The sequence below is a fragment of the Lissotriton helveticus genome, chromosome 5_1, assembly GCF_964261635.1.
Source record: "Lissotriton helveticus chromosome 5_1, aLisHel1.1, whole genome shotgun sequence".
In the NCBI taxonomy this organism is placed as follows: domain Eukaryota; kingdom Metazoa; phylum Chordata; class Amphibia; order Caudata; family Salamandridae; genus Lissotriton; species Lissotriton helveticus.
Window position 1 is genome coordinate 1,040,547,927 of NC_136065.1, and position 16,197 is coordinate 1,040,564,123.

Here is a 16,197-nt window from a genome sequence, read left to right on the forward strand (position 1 = left end):
GGACCTAAACCTGAGCCAGAGTTGAAAACAACATGTTGCAGCCCTAGATGGAAAGCACTATGGAGAAATTTGGCAGCTCATCCCAGACACACATACAATTCAGAGGGCAATCAAAACTACAGGCAGCCTAAAAAGATATAACTACAGTTTAATAATGCACGAGAAATGCTTCTTCACAATACACTACCCAGTAAGAGGACTTAAGAAAGCAAACTGCAGAAATGTCAAAATAAGTACTTTTACGATTAGAGTCACAAGAATTATAAAACGTATAGTGAGATCTACAGACGTTTAAAAAAGTATATCAAAACAATCAAAGTAAACATGAACTAAGTCTATATACCACCATATTCAGTCCAGCACAAAAAGTAAACCAATAATTAGCATACCAGTGTAAGTACATATTATAGTACCTTCGCTCATTCACTAGTGTACCGTAGACTGAAGGTATTCTTTGCATGCATGCAGTTTGTGTGCAGTGAAAGGCTGTTACCGACCATATCAAATACTAACAGTAAAATTAAGCTTTTGTAGGATAATCAGGTACTAGGTATATTGTTGCCAGGACTAGTATGGCTGATGTTGCCGAACTACATTGAAAGAGATATATTTTTTTTTAAAACAGGAAAGCAATGACTGTGATATAACCTGTCTGCCATCACATAGGAAGATGCGAAGGAGAGAATCGGAAATAAAGGAGCTTTCTTGGTAAAACCACACTCAGAAGTGAAGAGATGAATGTGGAATGAGATGAAGTGAACAACGGACTGGTGAAATCAACAGATAAAATCTATCATACATTTACACTCATGTGTTTCGCTAGGACATGCTTTCTCCTGGATCACATGAAAATAGTGATCAGAAGAGAACTACTTGCACCCTCATTAGTGAGTAGTTTACAAACAAACCACAGTTTCTTCTGCGCAAACATGGAACTACACTAAATACACAGTTACCCAGTGGTCGAAGTGGGCGGGATAGGCAGGGCAGGGCGGGCTCCTACTTCTTTAATTCAATAGATTCAGTTCCCCTATTTTAAACATGCGTCCCTGGACGGCAGAAATAGCCAAGGCCTATAGAACAGGCTTGGCGTTCGTAGCCGTTCAGGAATGGTCTGGTGGGTGGCATTTGGGACTGTTTTCTCCTTCTTGCCCAGAGAATACAACAACAGTGTCCACTTCTGCTCTGCCGCTTCAGCTGCCCATCCCTTGCTTTCTTCCCCGTATTGAACCTCTTTCTGTCTAGGAGCTCCTCCTCACTTACTGAAAACCGTGACTTAAAGAAACGGTTCTCACCCTCTCTTTCCTTCTTTCATTTATTTGTTCCCCTGTGAAATGAATCAAAAAAGAAAAACTTTTACTCTAAATGTCTTTTTCTGACATTTTCCTATTCCAAAGTGCAGCCTAGGGAATAAAAGGTTCAAAATATGAAAAATAAATAAATAAATAAATAACTAAATAAAGCAAGACAGAGTGGTAGCAAAGTGGTCAGATTGATTGTATTCACACCCAAACACATTAGCACCACTTTACGGAGTTTGCCAATGAAACACAACTTTTGTTTTCTTGTCTTTCTTTGAACAGCATTGTTTTCTACGGGAGGGGAAGTGCAACAATCCTGGAGGTACTGCAATGCCTAATTGATGGGTGGATTGGAAAACAAAATGTGTTCTGTGTTCAGGGATGTGGTCTTTTTACCACACTGCTTACATTTTGTAAGGATATAAGCAATAGACATTGAAACCGGTCCCTTCTGGGCCTTGTTGTGAAATCCTTAACTTTTCAGGGGAAAGCACTCACTGAGCTCTGAATAGTGAGTGTAAAAGCGTAAAGGTAATCATGTTGTTCCTGCTTACATTTCACATGCTTTACTTACTCTTGCATTCCACGTGAGTGTTTGGTTTTTCCAGGATGTTGTTACTTTTTTTTAGGCAGCATATTGCTCGTCTAGTGCGTAATTTGAATTGAGTCGCATCCAGGTGTTTACAGCGGAGCACACTGGGTTGTAGTTGAAAGCAGTTTGAGTTTCACTCGGTGTGGCAGTATAGTGTTTTGTGGGAGAGAGGATCTGGCACTATGGCAAGAGCTGCCAAATTTGGAACTGGGGGAACCAGGTTCAGCCTTCATGACCAGTCCCTCAGATCAATCTCCTGAGGGAACACATTACCATGCTAGACCTTAGAAGGCCCCGCAAGACCTTAAAAGCCCTGGTGTCTTAGCACCAGCAGGTGGATCCTTGTAGTGGCAAGTGTGAGTAAACTTTGAAGACTTGTCCACCACAATCCACACTGAAATTCACCTCCAGTCTTGTGGGCAGGCCTATAAAGCAGCACACCCTATAGCTACAGTGACTCTGTCACTGAAGACACAGGACCCTTGAGAAGGCCGACTCAAGGGCGCTGCGACCGGTGTGACTGCACTTTGTTTGGGGGCATCATGTTTGCAAGTATATTATGGTTTTAAAAAGCCCTTGCTGCTTCCTCCCTCGCCTCCAGCAAATTTCAGCAACAATAAAAATGTCATGATAACTCCTGTGCATATTGTTCTTCCTAGAGAGAGATCGGAGTTTTGTCTAGCGGAAGTTTAGACTCATGGAAAGGTAGCTCAGAGCTTTAATGTGCCTGCAGCAAAGAACATATACCATGCAGATCACAAAGTGCACATAATGTAAATAGGTCAGTGGGTTACTGCTTTTGTCAGAGATATCCTTTTGTTACTTGCAGTTTATAAGTTAAAATCCTAACATAGAACAGTTATTAACTGTCATATAAGACCCGCATGCAAAGTGCAAGGTCTAAATTAGAGTGTTATGTTTTTTTCACCCAGTCTTTGATTATCCTAATGTTGCAAAAAGTGTTCTTTTGGATAGAAATCAATTCTGAATTTTAAAGAGAACCCTAAACCATGGTATTACATTTTAGATTCTGAGTTTGTGTTTCTCCAGACCAATCACTATTAAACTATACGACCTACTAGTAAGGTTGTCATGTGACTCATGCACCTTGTAGTACTCAGTCTTATGTAGCATTTCCTATACAGTGATGTACACATGTATAATTGATTGTCTCTGTGTAATATGTGTGATGTAAAGTGCTCCGACACCCTACACTGGTATGCGTGGCTTTATAAATCAAATTAAATGCATCTGAGAGAGTGTGGTTATGGAGACCTGAGGGGCACTGTTAAATGGTGGTAGTGAGGGAATCTATGGCGGAGGTGGTCATTAGGGGACACCAACAAACACTGTTGCACAGGGCGCCACCAGTGCTAAAGTCGGCCCTGCCCTTGAGGCCAGTCCGCCTCACCGATTGGTACCTTCATTGGCTTTATTTCAGAAGTAGTAGCTGCAACTCACCAGGGATCTGCAATGCAGGATTTGCATGTACATCAAACTAAGTTCGCAAACTACTCTGCTTCATGCACAAGCACTTTTAACATGTGCTGCCTGCTTTGGGGCCAATGGAATTATGCAACAAAGGAGGACACAATTATGCAGCAGTTTTGACTGAATTATGCAGCAAAAAAGGCTGCAGTGTAATGTAGTATTTTTTCTGATACTTTATTATTTTGACATGTGTAAACATGCTAAGAGTCTCTGGAAAGATTTTGCCTTATTAGTAACAGTGTAACATACAATACATCAGTGAGAAAGGTGATCAGTCAACCATCCACTTCGCAGCAACAGAAGTCACATTTTTAAGAAACTTTTGAACTGTTTGCGCTACAAACAATTTATTAGTTAAAATTGTCAGATTATACAGCAGATGTTGTATTATTTGGCAAATATGGCAGAGCCATAATTATATAGAAAACATTTGCAAACTAGGATATTTTGCCATTCATGTTTGAACTGCTCTTGTGGAAAAAATGAGGAGAAGTGCTGATGACAGAAACTCCATGGCAGGGATACAAATGGCTTGTGCTTCCAATTTTTAGGGTATCAGGGACATGCTGTGATTGGAAACATACCCCACTTTGTAAATGTATTTTAATGTCAATAACTTATATTAAACCTTAAATAATCATGTGTATCCATTGGTTGAATTAACTAACAATCAGCTGTAACTGGGGCAGTGAAATGCGAAACAAATACTAAAAATTGGGAAGTTTTACGTATTCTGGCCACACCTCTGGCTCAGCCCACTGACCAATCCATGGTTTATTCCCGCCCTCTGATTCTCTGCCCACAGTTCCCCCTACTTTTTTCCCCTACTTCGACCACTGTATTTACTGTGCTGCCTTCAAATTCACATCACAACATAAAACACACAGTTCAAACTGAACAGATTTGAAGAAACTAGGGGTTTGTCTCCGACACCATGGTCACACGTTTGAATTCTGGATGGTCCACTCAGCCGTTCACTCTGTCAAGTTTGTTGAAATGAGCACCAGTGAGAGCCAAGAGACTCCTTGGGGTGAACATGCTTACGCTCTATATCAGGTTCGATTAAATGCCACATACTTACTGAAAAGAGACCGTTGGATTCTCCCAATACAAGACTCGGTAAACAGCCTCACAGCTGCTGCAGAACGTGTTCAACAAGCCATCCAGTTGTATTAAACTGAAAGGAAGAGCACAAACAAAAACACAACACAATGAATGAAAGCTGGCAGTGAACGAATGTTCAACAGAGATCTGTGTAGATTCAATTCTAAATTGAGAAGCAATAGATAAGTACAGAAGGTGGAGCAATCACTGGCTTCACTGCTGCATTTGTTTGTGCAAAAAATAACAGAATTGAAAAGAGCACACTAACAATTCTACAAGAATCAGGACCTATCAGCTTCGTTTGGAATACAATATCAAGAAGGTTCTACTACAGGACGAGGTGTTCACTACAAAGAGATAGGTCCATACAAAATGAAAGTGAAGTAACCACATTGGACCCGAGATATGAACAGAATGTGAGGTCTGAACAGGGACATTCTGTGAAATGTGAGAGCCTAAGGCTATCTGATGTGTGAATCTGCGAGTATTATGCAGGGCCACTGGAACTACACGGGAGGGTTCATTGAGTCACGCAACAAAAAACGGCAAATTATGTGGCGTGATGCAGCACTTTGTTGATAGAAATAAAAAAACAACATCTACGTTTCTCCACTTCCAGTCCCGTGCACTGAACTGCCTGATGCTAAATTAATAGTGGTCTTGGTATTTCTCCAACTGCAGGAATACACGACTATGGCAATTCAAAATTGGTCTCGGCCTCCTCCATGGTATTCAAGGATACTCCAACATCCAGAGATATAACGGTAATACATAACTTTCAAATGTGGCTTAAAATGGACTTCTCCCCAGGTTACCTTTTTTTGATAAACAAAGCAATTTGCAAAGAGCCACCTCCAATCTCGAAGGTTGTTGCCTCACCCCTCTTTTCGTGCCATTTGTTTATGGTAAATTTAACAGTTAAAAAAAAGAGAGACTCATAAGGGTGATTGGTTCTTCGAATGTGTTACACAAATCTATTTTAGTTTATTGACCAGTCTTGGAAGTCTTCCATGGCAAATTTATTTTCAATTTATGGAAAATAATTGTAAGTTTAATCAATGAAGCACGTGACACAGCAGCATAAGGATGCATGTGTGTTCGAACCTTAGTCCACACCCCATAGCTGCACTCCCCAACTCAGACAGCAAGCAATGGCAACACAAAGAAACTATGCTTATTAGCAAATCCTCAGACTTGCTTTTTGCTTCGCCATCACTGCCGCGCTGACTTAAAGGGTTCTTGGAAGTGCATAAGAAAGTGATTACCGATGTACGTATTGTGTGATAGTAGCTCCGTTTCACTAACTTAAGACGTCACTGACTCACCCTGATTGTTTGGAATCTGCTTTTTCTCCTGGCCATTTCACTAACTTGTGAGGGACTCAAAAAGCCTGTAAGTTCCAGACATAAGAAGCCAAAAGCCAGGCCATAGGGGAGCATCGAGGGCTTCTAGGATCCTACTGAGTTGGTGGCTCAGTGGACGAATGTATCCGCTATCAACTCTAGGAACCTGTGTTTAAGCTCATGGGCACAGTTTCAAATCTTGGGAGGTCTCCTCAGCCTTTCGTCTTTCCGAGGTCAATAAAAGGCCTACCATTGAGATGAAAAACAAACCGCTATTATTTTAGAGCCAAAAGAGTGTGAGGCTTTACAAATTCACATGGTATGTTAAGTTACTAGTGAAGCAAGACCACAGAATAAAGCACCTGGCATGGATGGAATGTTGCTGGCAGTCATGGAGAATCATTGGGAAACACATTTTAAAATCTTCTATTGGGTTAATACACCACAGAGATCGTTGTGCATCCAGCAGGTTCCTAAGTATGCTAGCTGGGAGATACCTCTGGTGAGTAATATGCATGGGTGGAGACATCTAAGTGTAGTCAATTCACATCTTGACTTATCATAAAATAGCAAAAAGAGGTAATGTGCCTGTACCAAAGCACACCTTGTATGTATGTAGGTTAGATTTTTATTTTATGCAAAATGGTCAGTTATGTTGCTGAGAGCCATGTATTACCTACAAGTAAAAAGTTACAATTCTTTGTAATATAGCTTCGCGATACACACAATAATAGTGAAAGACGATTTTTGCCTATCATTTACTTATTAGTGATCGGCCCTGAAACTAGGAACCTCTTCAAAACAATGATGCTCCATAGAAGTGACTTAATTGCATATTATGTCTGAACTTTGGCTTCAATGTATATCTTATTTGTCTAATTGCTGCCAATAACTTTAAAAAGTCACCAGCCGCCACTGGATGAATAAAAGCCAACATTTTATACAATGGTCCTAACGTTACACAAACTTATTTTGACAAGTACTGACGAGGGCCAGAAGAACACGATAGCCGCACCACAATATTACCCTTGTAATTGATACTGTAAAAACACTTACAAACTTTTAAATTCCGCTACAGCTTCCTGGCGGGAGAGTTTTACTTTCTGTAGATCCTCTCGGCGAACGCTGTGATATTTCCTCCTGGCTTGAGCTTGTTCAGAGAGCGGTGTCTGTGAGACCTCTTGCAGGTATCCCAGCAGCGCAGGCACAGAGATGAACAGGGTACCCGTAGTGAACCATGCAACTGCAATCATTACTTGGACAGTTAGACATTTCTGAACAAACTATTTATAACATATAAACAGCCTGGAACATTTTAACAAATGCATATAATTCGTTGTTCTGTACTGGTCTAATGCTTACACCCTCAGTGACCAGCAAAGATATTAGCACAGTTCTACTACTACAAGCAGGGTAGTTTGGGATAGTTTATTGCCGTCAGGGTCTGACTTTACAATGTCTGCTGGACAGTGGGCACAGATTGTTAAAAGCATCTAATTGGGAGCAATGGCGTCGACCTTCAAATTAAATTAAAGGACCTGTGTGAATTCCCGTTGGTTCCCTTTTTTGCCAACTTTCCCAAAGAGTTGACAGTCAATAGCTTTAAAAACACTTAACTGAGGCCCCACTTTGTTTAAAAGAATATTTAGTACATATTTGCAGGGGCGTGGCTTAGCCAGTGCGATATCAAGGGGGGCAGAGGCGGGGGAATCCCAATTTTTCCAACTTAATAAAGCAGGGGGCCAGAGGTAGATTTGGCGAGATGACCAAGAATCAAGATGGGCAATTCACATGAAGCGCAGGGTCAGTGGTAAATTTGAATTAGTTGGGCCTCTAAGGCTGATTTAGGATTTGGCAGACAGGTATTCCATTGCAATAGCGAGAGTACCCTGTCCGCCATACACAAGACCTGCCCACCCAATTTTGAGGCAGACGGACTGCAAGTTTTACATCAACAGAACAAAATGTACTCTATCAGTGTAAAACGTTTTCCGGTGCCATCGAAGGTAAGCCATATGGCCATCCACCCTATTTAGAGTGGACAGTTGGATGGCATTTCTTTTTTTTCCGTTTACTATTTAATACTGCCAGGTTAATCTTGATGGTGAGAGACAGTAAAAAATAAAAGTGACTCCCACCATCATGGGAAAAAACTCCAATGGTGTGGGGTCTGTTTTTTTAAAATTTCCAAATACAAACTCCCACTTTGGGTGTTTGTACTTGAAAAATTAAAAGAACTTTAGAAACGGTTGACAACCAGCTGTCATGGTTGACGGAGCCATCTATCAAACATTTCCTACATTGCCAGGAACAGCCAAGAAGGTGTTTCCAGCTAATGAACAGATGTCTACAGGGCCAGTGGACATCTTTAAATTTGATGGGAAGTGTTAAGTCACGGTGATGGATATAAAGTCCTCTGCCATTCTTTCTGCCTTTCTCTGCCAAACCCGAAATCAGGCCCTCTGTCTAGAGAGGTATAGTGGGCGAAAAACAATGGTTAGGAATGCAACCTGCAAGGGTTGCCAGTGGTTGGACTATTTGCAATCATTTGTCCCATCATCTTTTGGGTGTTTGATTACCCACAGTATGCCTGGTAACATGAGGCTGGCACGGCCTTCTAGCTTACTACTGGACAAGGTTTGTGAATTCTAAAAAGTAGTACATGTGCATCTGTTCAAGGATTACTTCTATGGGTGCAGATTTGCTACTTCGTTTGGTAAACCTTTCACTATATAAGTTTCCAATCCAAAAAAAAACAAGTTCAACCCTCCTAGTATAATCAGGATGATGAGAAAAAAACAAATCAACACAGGCACAGTAGACCCAAACTCGACGCCCTCAGACCCATCAGGCCAAAAATGCCTTTATTTGGTTGGTGTCACACCACAAACACCACCCCTGAATCTACAGCACTGTATATTTGGTGCTGATGTTTGTTGCTGCCTGCCACTGACAATGTGTTTTTGAGGCCCAGGACTTTCTGATGCAAAACTGATTAAATAATTAATCATGCATTTCATGGTCATCATTTTGTTTCAAGTATTGGAGGCCTGGTGTTTGACGGTGGTCATTCAGTCACTCATCCTGTCACTGTTTCCTACAACTGGAGTCCAGTTCCCAGGGGAGACGCTGCCATCAGCAACGAGCGGTCGTTCTAGTCCGATTTCTGCCTTCTGGGTGTGTCTGAGTTTCACCCTTATTCAATAAAAACGTTGAGCTGAGCAGGCTCAGATAGTGTTGGCCAGCATAAGTGTACTCTTTTCTCTTTCACCTGCTCTGTCGGTATATTTTGGTGCCACCCATGGGCTGCCGCAGCTTAGATCCATTCCACCCAGTTTCCCCTTCCCTTAAAATAACAGGCAGGTATGCGCGAAAAGCTAGGTAAAAGATGCACCACAGAGTCCTTGTCTCCAACACCAAAAGGTTGGGCTGCAGATGGCAGACACAGCATTCATAATCCTGCTGGACTTAATTCAACATTTATTAAGCAGATTTGCTCCCACAAAATCTCATGAATCGGAGAAGTCGCTACTCACCCATGGTAATTCTGAGAAAATGCAGTTTATCATATGGTGTGGTTGTGCGACCTCGCAATGTAATAAACTCACAAACCTGTTTTGAGTGCAGTCAGGCTCGTTTGTAAAACCTTAGCTCAACCCTGGGTAGCTGTGGGTTCGAGCAGTTAGGCTTTGGCTTTAACAATGAAACAAGTACACACCATTTAGTAGAACCAGCACAAATGAATAAGAAAGAAACACGACAAAAGGGAATCCAACACCAGTTTATAAAATTTGATCTTATTTTTAAACATTTTACACACCAAAACAAGCAAAATCCAACGTAGGGTTCTGGAGAAATGAATTATTAAGTAAATTGTAAATCACTGCTTTTCCCTCAAAGTGCAAACAAGCATTGGCAACTTCCGCAGTCAGCAGTTACATTGAAAATGTTTTATAAAGTTGTGTTCAGGTACTCCAGCCCGCTTTGGGTGACCAATGCGGACACAAGCAAGGGAGCAAGTCACAGAAGTCAATAGGCCTTAGTAGGACAGTTACCTTGCAGTCTAAACAGTCTGCAGTCCAGTTCCGGGCTCTATGGGCAAATCACAATAGGCATCAATGGAGTGGTCCTGATGCAAGGGATACAGAATGCGGAGGATGCTGATCAGGTTGACTGTTGTCTTCCTGGGGCCACAAATACGGTGGAGAAACTTTGTCAAAAGAGGTCGAGGTCCCTTAAAGTCCAGGTGAAGTCCAGCCAAAAAAAGTTGCCACTAGTCTACTGATCTTCAGTCACAATAGTTGAACCAGCGGTTCCATTAAGCTGCAGATGGTTTCCTTCTTGGGTGACCAGACTGCACTTTGACGACTCTCTCACAGTTCCAGCACATGCAGGTGCAACTTTTGAGTGTCAGGGTTTGGTCTCAGAGGCTGAGCTTCGGCAGTCAGTGGCAAACAAGCAATTGTGGCTACCAACTTTGCAAAGGCGGATTCTTCAGCTTTTGTGACCATAGAGTTGTAACAGAAAGTCAGACAACTGACTCTGAGTTCTCCTCTTCTATCTGAGGCTCGGAGACATCTTTGCCTTAAGTAGGGCACCACAGGCACTGTCCTCTCTTTCTTAGCCCATGAGCAGCAGGGGCAGTCCAGTCTTTGGTGAAGCCTCTTTTTGCTAGGTCCAGGGAACAGCAGGGCAGTCCTTATTCGGTCCTCTCTCCATTGACGATGTGATCTGAGGTCTGAGTGCCAGGAGTCCCACTTTTATGCCCACAACTTAACCTTAGGGATGTGGTGACTTTTAGCCAATGAGCTACTAGGTCCCCTCACAGCTGATGATGACTTCTTGCAGAGAGGGGTATCGAGCTAACCCAAAGTGTAACATTCTGCACACTCTCAAGATGGCTGACAGAACCCCTGTCTCCGAGTGTAGCTTGGTAGCCCACCCTAGATACGTGGCCATATGGGAGCTATAAGCTCACGGAAAAAAAAGTATTTGACGAGCATTTCCCCTCTCCTGTCCCAAACGCCATCCTGTCTACGCGAGCAAAAGTGCCGCCCTCATTTGTATCCACCATTTGCCCTTCATAGGTGGATTATCCTTTGAAATGAAGCTTGCCATTTGGGCTAACACCCTGGGTGGCTTCCTGCCATGGAGAGGTAACACCTCTTCCAACGGCAGGTCTATATTGTGTCCTTTCCTGACAGCAGTTCATTTCCCCCCAGGAGGGCAGAAGGCTGTTGTGTGGCCAGCATCTGCAAATGGCCACTGGAAAACATGGGCAACAAAGTGGCAACTTTCTAAAGTGGCCTTTTAATCATAAGTTACATTAAATTCAACTTGGGCATTAAGTCAGGTTTAATTTAATGATTGTTTTGATACCTTGAACGTTAGTAGTCCGACTCATCAGTGGGGCTATTAGCCTTTAACTAGTAAAAAGGACAATTTGGAGTTTTAACTGTAATGACATTTGAAAAGGCATACCCTACCTTTTAATATGCAGAACCGTGCATAAGGAAACAATAGGCCTACTTTAGGGCGACATATATATTAAAAAGGAAGATCTGGACTTTGGCATTAGTTTAAATGGCAAAGTCAAGTTAGCAGTTTAAAGCTGCTCTGCCAGTCTACAGTGGCAGGCTGGGACCCATGTTTTTCTCTGTCAGACTCAGGGTGGCACAGTAAGTGCTGGACACTAACTTACAGGTTCCAAGTACCATACATTAGGGACTTACAGGTAGGTTATCGTATGCAATTGGGTATAAGCCAATGAAACATACAAAACACTGGCACGGAGGTCCGGTTAGCAGGCCTCAGTGCACTCAGAGTGTAAAATCCTGCAGCATTGTTCCAAAACTTCGAGGTTGATCATGCAAAAAGAGGCATTTCCTTACAGTAAACAAATGTATTTCCTCCTCTATTCAATTCACAGTATATTCTATCCTCTCATTTACTGAAACTACCAATAATATGCCCTTTGGGTGGAGACTTGTTGGATAAGCAGTACTGCTTGTCTATATAACTCCGACTCTGAAATTCCTCAATGTAACATCCTGTTCACCCAATAATTCAGGAGGACAAGTCAATGTTAACATATACGATACATTATTTACTAGTAACACTGGTGTACAGCTTGAAGGTATACTAGATTCACATGCTGTGCATTATTCAACGTTTTTAGTGGCTGGGTCCAGAAGTGATATTAGTATCCAATCTGGGTGGTTTAAGAATGACTTACTATAACTTTGAACATAAGCACACAATGCCTCCGAATGGGGCTGAAATGTTAGATTATTTTTTTCCGCTGTTAGGTTTGGAGTAAAGTAAAGAATATTTAGAAAAGGTTTCAGCTGTAAAATTGCCCCTACTCCAACTGCACCATTGTACATAGTGATGCAGGTCTGTACACTACTCACATGAGTGTATCAAGACTGTTCAACATCAATCATGCTTCATTCTAATGCTTTTCATTATGCAGTAAGTTGGCATCTGGTCACTTTAGGGAAAGAGCACACTGGAGAACAGAATAGGTTGCTGCTGAAGTATGGTTCATGCTCTCTTATATTAAGTTCTTTATTGAAAGTGGGGCCCAGAAGTAGGATTGCTGGGATATTATTTCCTTTCTCGTTCCTAATAAATCTATCTCCCACGAGCTAACTAGGCCGGACGCATTTTTAAATGAATCCTGTGTAATTCGCATAACTGAGTCTGCTTGTTACGTGAAACAGATAACGCCATTACGCCACATAATCACGTTGTTGCTTGCAGCAAAATTATTGTTCTGTGGCAGCGTGAACAACCAGAAGGTGAGCGGCAGTTGTTTGCGGCAACACTTTAGTTGGCCAAGTTTTTTTTAAAAGTAAAATGCATTCTTGCATCAAAAAATGCATTTCACACTAGCATGTAGCACTTAATGAAGGATTTGCAATTGTGCTTCATTATGTATAATGTTCCCAAAATTCTGCGTAAATACACGAACTTCCCACATTCCTAAACTGTTTAACACTGCCCCGTTTATCCAGCTATAGATCGGTTTCTCTTGATCACCATTCATTTACATCCGTAGAACCATACCTATTAGGACAGTGTAAATCAGCAATTCTTTGTAAAACATGTCCACTCTAACTTCAATTCACTACGAAATGGAAAAAATGCATTTCTCTCAATCTAAGAGAAGAATGAATAGCTTACCTTCGTTTAGAGTAAGTAGCATGAAATTCACAGCAAAACATGTCAAAAGAGAACACACTGGCATTTGCCATCTAAAAGGAAAGAAAGAGAACTTAAATTGCATTTAATAAATCTGTGCTGCTCTCAAGTCTTTTGTTCTGTGGTCTAGATGTGTTATGTAATTAAAGGCATTGTGTGGTACAAGCTCAAAGCAGCATTCCCTGCTAAGGAGAGTATGTAACAATTCAATCTCATTAAAAAAAAGAAATGATAAAATGAGAATTACGCAAACAAACATGTGACTAAAACCCCTCGAACCCAAAGTGCTGTTAATTTGTTCTCCACAGATCATGAGAGAATTGATAATCCCAGTGGAGCAAGTCAGGCTGGAGTGAGGAAATGATGATTTACTAGAGCACGTAATGAAAAGTTTTGTTGGTTGGTTGATAAGTTTTACTTAGAACGCTCGTGATGAAGCAGTGGTGATGGTGCAATGATACAATGGATACTGCAGGTATTCTTCACAAAGGTGATTTTATTGCTAATAAGGTTTGTTCAGATGTTCTGAACAAACTTTATAATCATTAAAAAGGTGCACGGCAAGGGGTTGGCTGCAGGGCCCAACCTGCGGTCAGGCCCTGCAAAAACAACAGTTGATGGACAGAATGCAGAACAATGTCATACATTCACCCCAGTCCACTCATCGATAAATAACAACCTAGGCAATCATAATTAGAGTTCACGATCAACATAAGATTTTAAAAGGAAAAAAGAGCTACTAATGAATTCAAATTCTGATATTTATTTACACATATATTAAAAAGTTAACACAGATTTATATATACATAAAATGAATAACAAAGCAATGAAACATGGAAAAGAATTTGTAAATGTCAATCAGAATTTGAAAAAAACAGGATAGTTAATACAAAATAGCAAAAATGCAATAAAGGGAACCAAACATATGATTTTCTTTTTTCTAAAAAAGTTTTAAGTAACACTAGCACAATGCGCCGATGATGACCACAGATTGTGGTAGACCGGGCTCGAGGTGCAATTTGAGACGAACTACGACAAAGCTCAGGTTGAATACACCAACCAGGTTTGTCTTGTTCAAAGATTTTACCTTCTGAATAAATCTCTTAGGTCCCATTCCACTATAGTAATGCCCTACTAAAGCCCACCCTGGGACCTCAGCGGAGGCACTTAGAGACTCTTAGGGAGCCAGGCTGAGGCCAGCAGCAGGGTCCAGTTGTCATTGATCAACTGAGTACTTCCAGGAAATGGTCTCTTGCAGCTTGTTGTAGCCCTGTGTCTTGAATAGGAGGTCAGCCTATCGATCTTTGGAGTCCACTTATTTGTCTTGGGTACAAGAGGGAGCAGGTTCAGTCCTTCAGCTCTCCTCTCCTCTCCTCAGGTCACAGACAATAAATAAATAGATCCAGTCCTCTTCTGATCTTCCACAGGTTGAGTAAGTGCAAAAAAACGATGGATTTAGGCCCAGATCTCTGTACTGTGGTGAATGTATGACATTGTTCTGCATTCTGTCCATCAGCTGTTGTTTTTGCATTTGTCTACCCGAGTGGGATGGGTATGCTCAGACGTGAGTCCCATGCTCTCCACACCACTGGAGTCAAGCTATCCTGGCTGAAGACGGCTGATAGCCAGAAACCGGTCCTACGATGCTTGATTCCGGTCCAGGAAATACACGGCTTGGCAGTTCGGGCTGGACTGTTCCCATGAGGCACAGGGTCAAGGCTGATTTTCATATTGCCATGTCTGAACTGGGGTAGTGTGGAGTGCAAAAAAACAATGGATTTAGGCCCAGATCTCTGTACTGGGGTGAATGTATGTGATGTATAGTTATCAAGGACCCCCTGATTACAATGGATTTGGGATTCCTAGGTCAGGGAAAAACAACTCATCGATAAATAACAACCTAGGCAATCATAATTAGAGTTCACGATCAACATAAGATTTTAAAAGGAAAAAAGAGCTACTAATGAATTCAAATTCTGATATTTATTTACACATATATTAAAAAGTTAACACAGATTTATATATACATAAAATGAATAACAAAGCAATGAAACATGGAAAAGAATTTGTAAATGTCATACATAATTCATAACTCATTATAAAAATTCATTAAAACAATAGAAATGGCCTAATAATTCTCGACGCGCGTTTCGGCGACCAGCGCCTTCTTCTGGAGAAGCCAAATATGTTCTATAAATACAAAAAATTAAGACACAGAAAACAAATAATTATAAACAATTCTTAAAACAAAAAGACAACATCAACATGATTAAGAACAACATATTTTCAAATTAGTAGCTTCATTTAACTATTTCATCAAAGACATTCTACTTCGTTTCCTTGGATATCTCCAATAATGGACTATAACTGCGGCAAAACAAAAGAATTTGACAGTTTTATATAAGAGTTGATAAATGCTATTCTTTCTGTCGTTTGGTGAAATGGTAGTAGGTAATAGATTCCTCCAATAACATCTTTCTATCTTTGTCCTTTAGATGGAGGAGAACTATGAACCAAAAGTTTTTATATTTATTTATGGGATTTTATCCCTGGTTAGAACAGATTACTTTTATTTATATACTTACATTTCAAAACGATATACAAAGGATAGAAACCGGGCTGCCTCAAATGATTTCTTTTCTTTAGAGCATTTCTTTTATAGGATCAGAAATATTCAGAGCGGTAGACAACTAGTTGGACACTAGAGGTGTAGAAAGTAAATGATAATTACAGTGTCAAAATTATTAGTGGGCACTTTCTAATTTAATAAATATATGCAACCTCAAAGATAAGGAAGCTTAATACAAATAATTACCCTGAATTGATGTCTACTTTGAATATCAGGATACAGTAGATAAGAGGAGCACGGGTTTGTTCTGATATAGAAGGTTTGTATTAAAATTGTGATTGTTCTTTGGAGCCGGGTCTAAAAAAGCCAAAAGAAAAAAAACCGGAAACGAACCAAAGAACAAGGTAAGTGACCTAGTTTATCTTATTATATTCTGGTTAATCTCATTCTACTTAATTCTACAGTTTGTACCTGGTAAAGTGGATAGAACGACTTGCGTTTCTCGCCGTCACGAGGATAGGGTTAAAAACACTGAGTACGGTGCGTGCGCTTGTAGGTCCCTAAAGAAAGCAGTTGAGAAAAATCTTTAGG

The 16,197-nt window shown here is 40.9% G+C and overlaps 1 protein-coding gene across 2 annotated transcripts in view; it reads right to left on the bottom strand.

Annotated features, from left to right (window-relative positions):
* The window catches only part of ZFYVE27 (zinc finger FYVE-type containing 27), a 338,299-nt gene that overhangs the window by 270,672 nt on the left and 51,430 nt on the right, over window positions 1-16,197 (bottom strand). For both annotated transcript variants that reach the window (XM_078643569.1, XM_078643568.1), the window contains exons 3-5: window positions 13,020-13,090; window positions 6,888-7,074; window positions 4,466-4,561 (exon numbers count right to left, since the gene is read on the bottom strand). In XM_078643569.1, coding sequence (XP_078499695.1) covers window positions 4,466-4,561; window positions 6,888-7,074; window positions 13,020-13,090 — 354 coding nt within the window. The remainder of the gene's footprint in view (window positions 1-4,465; window positions 4,562-6,887; window positions 7,075-13,019; window positions 13,091-16,197) is intronic.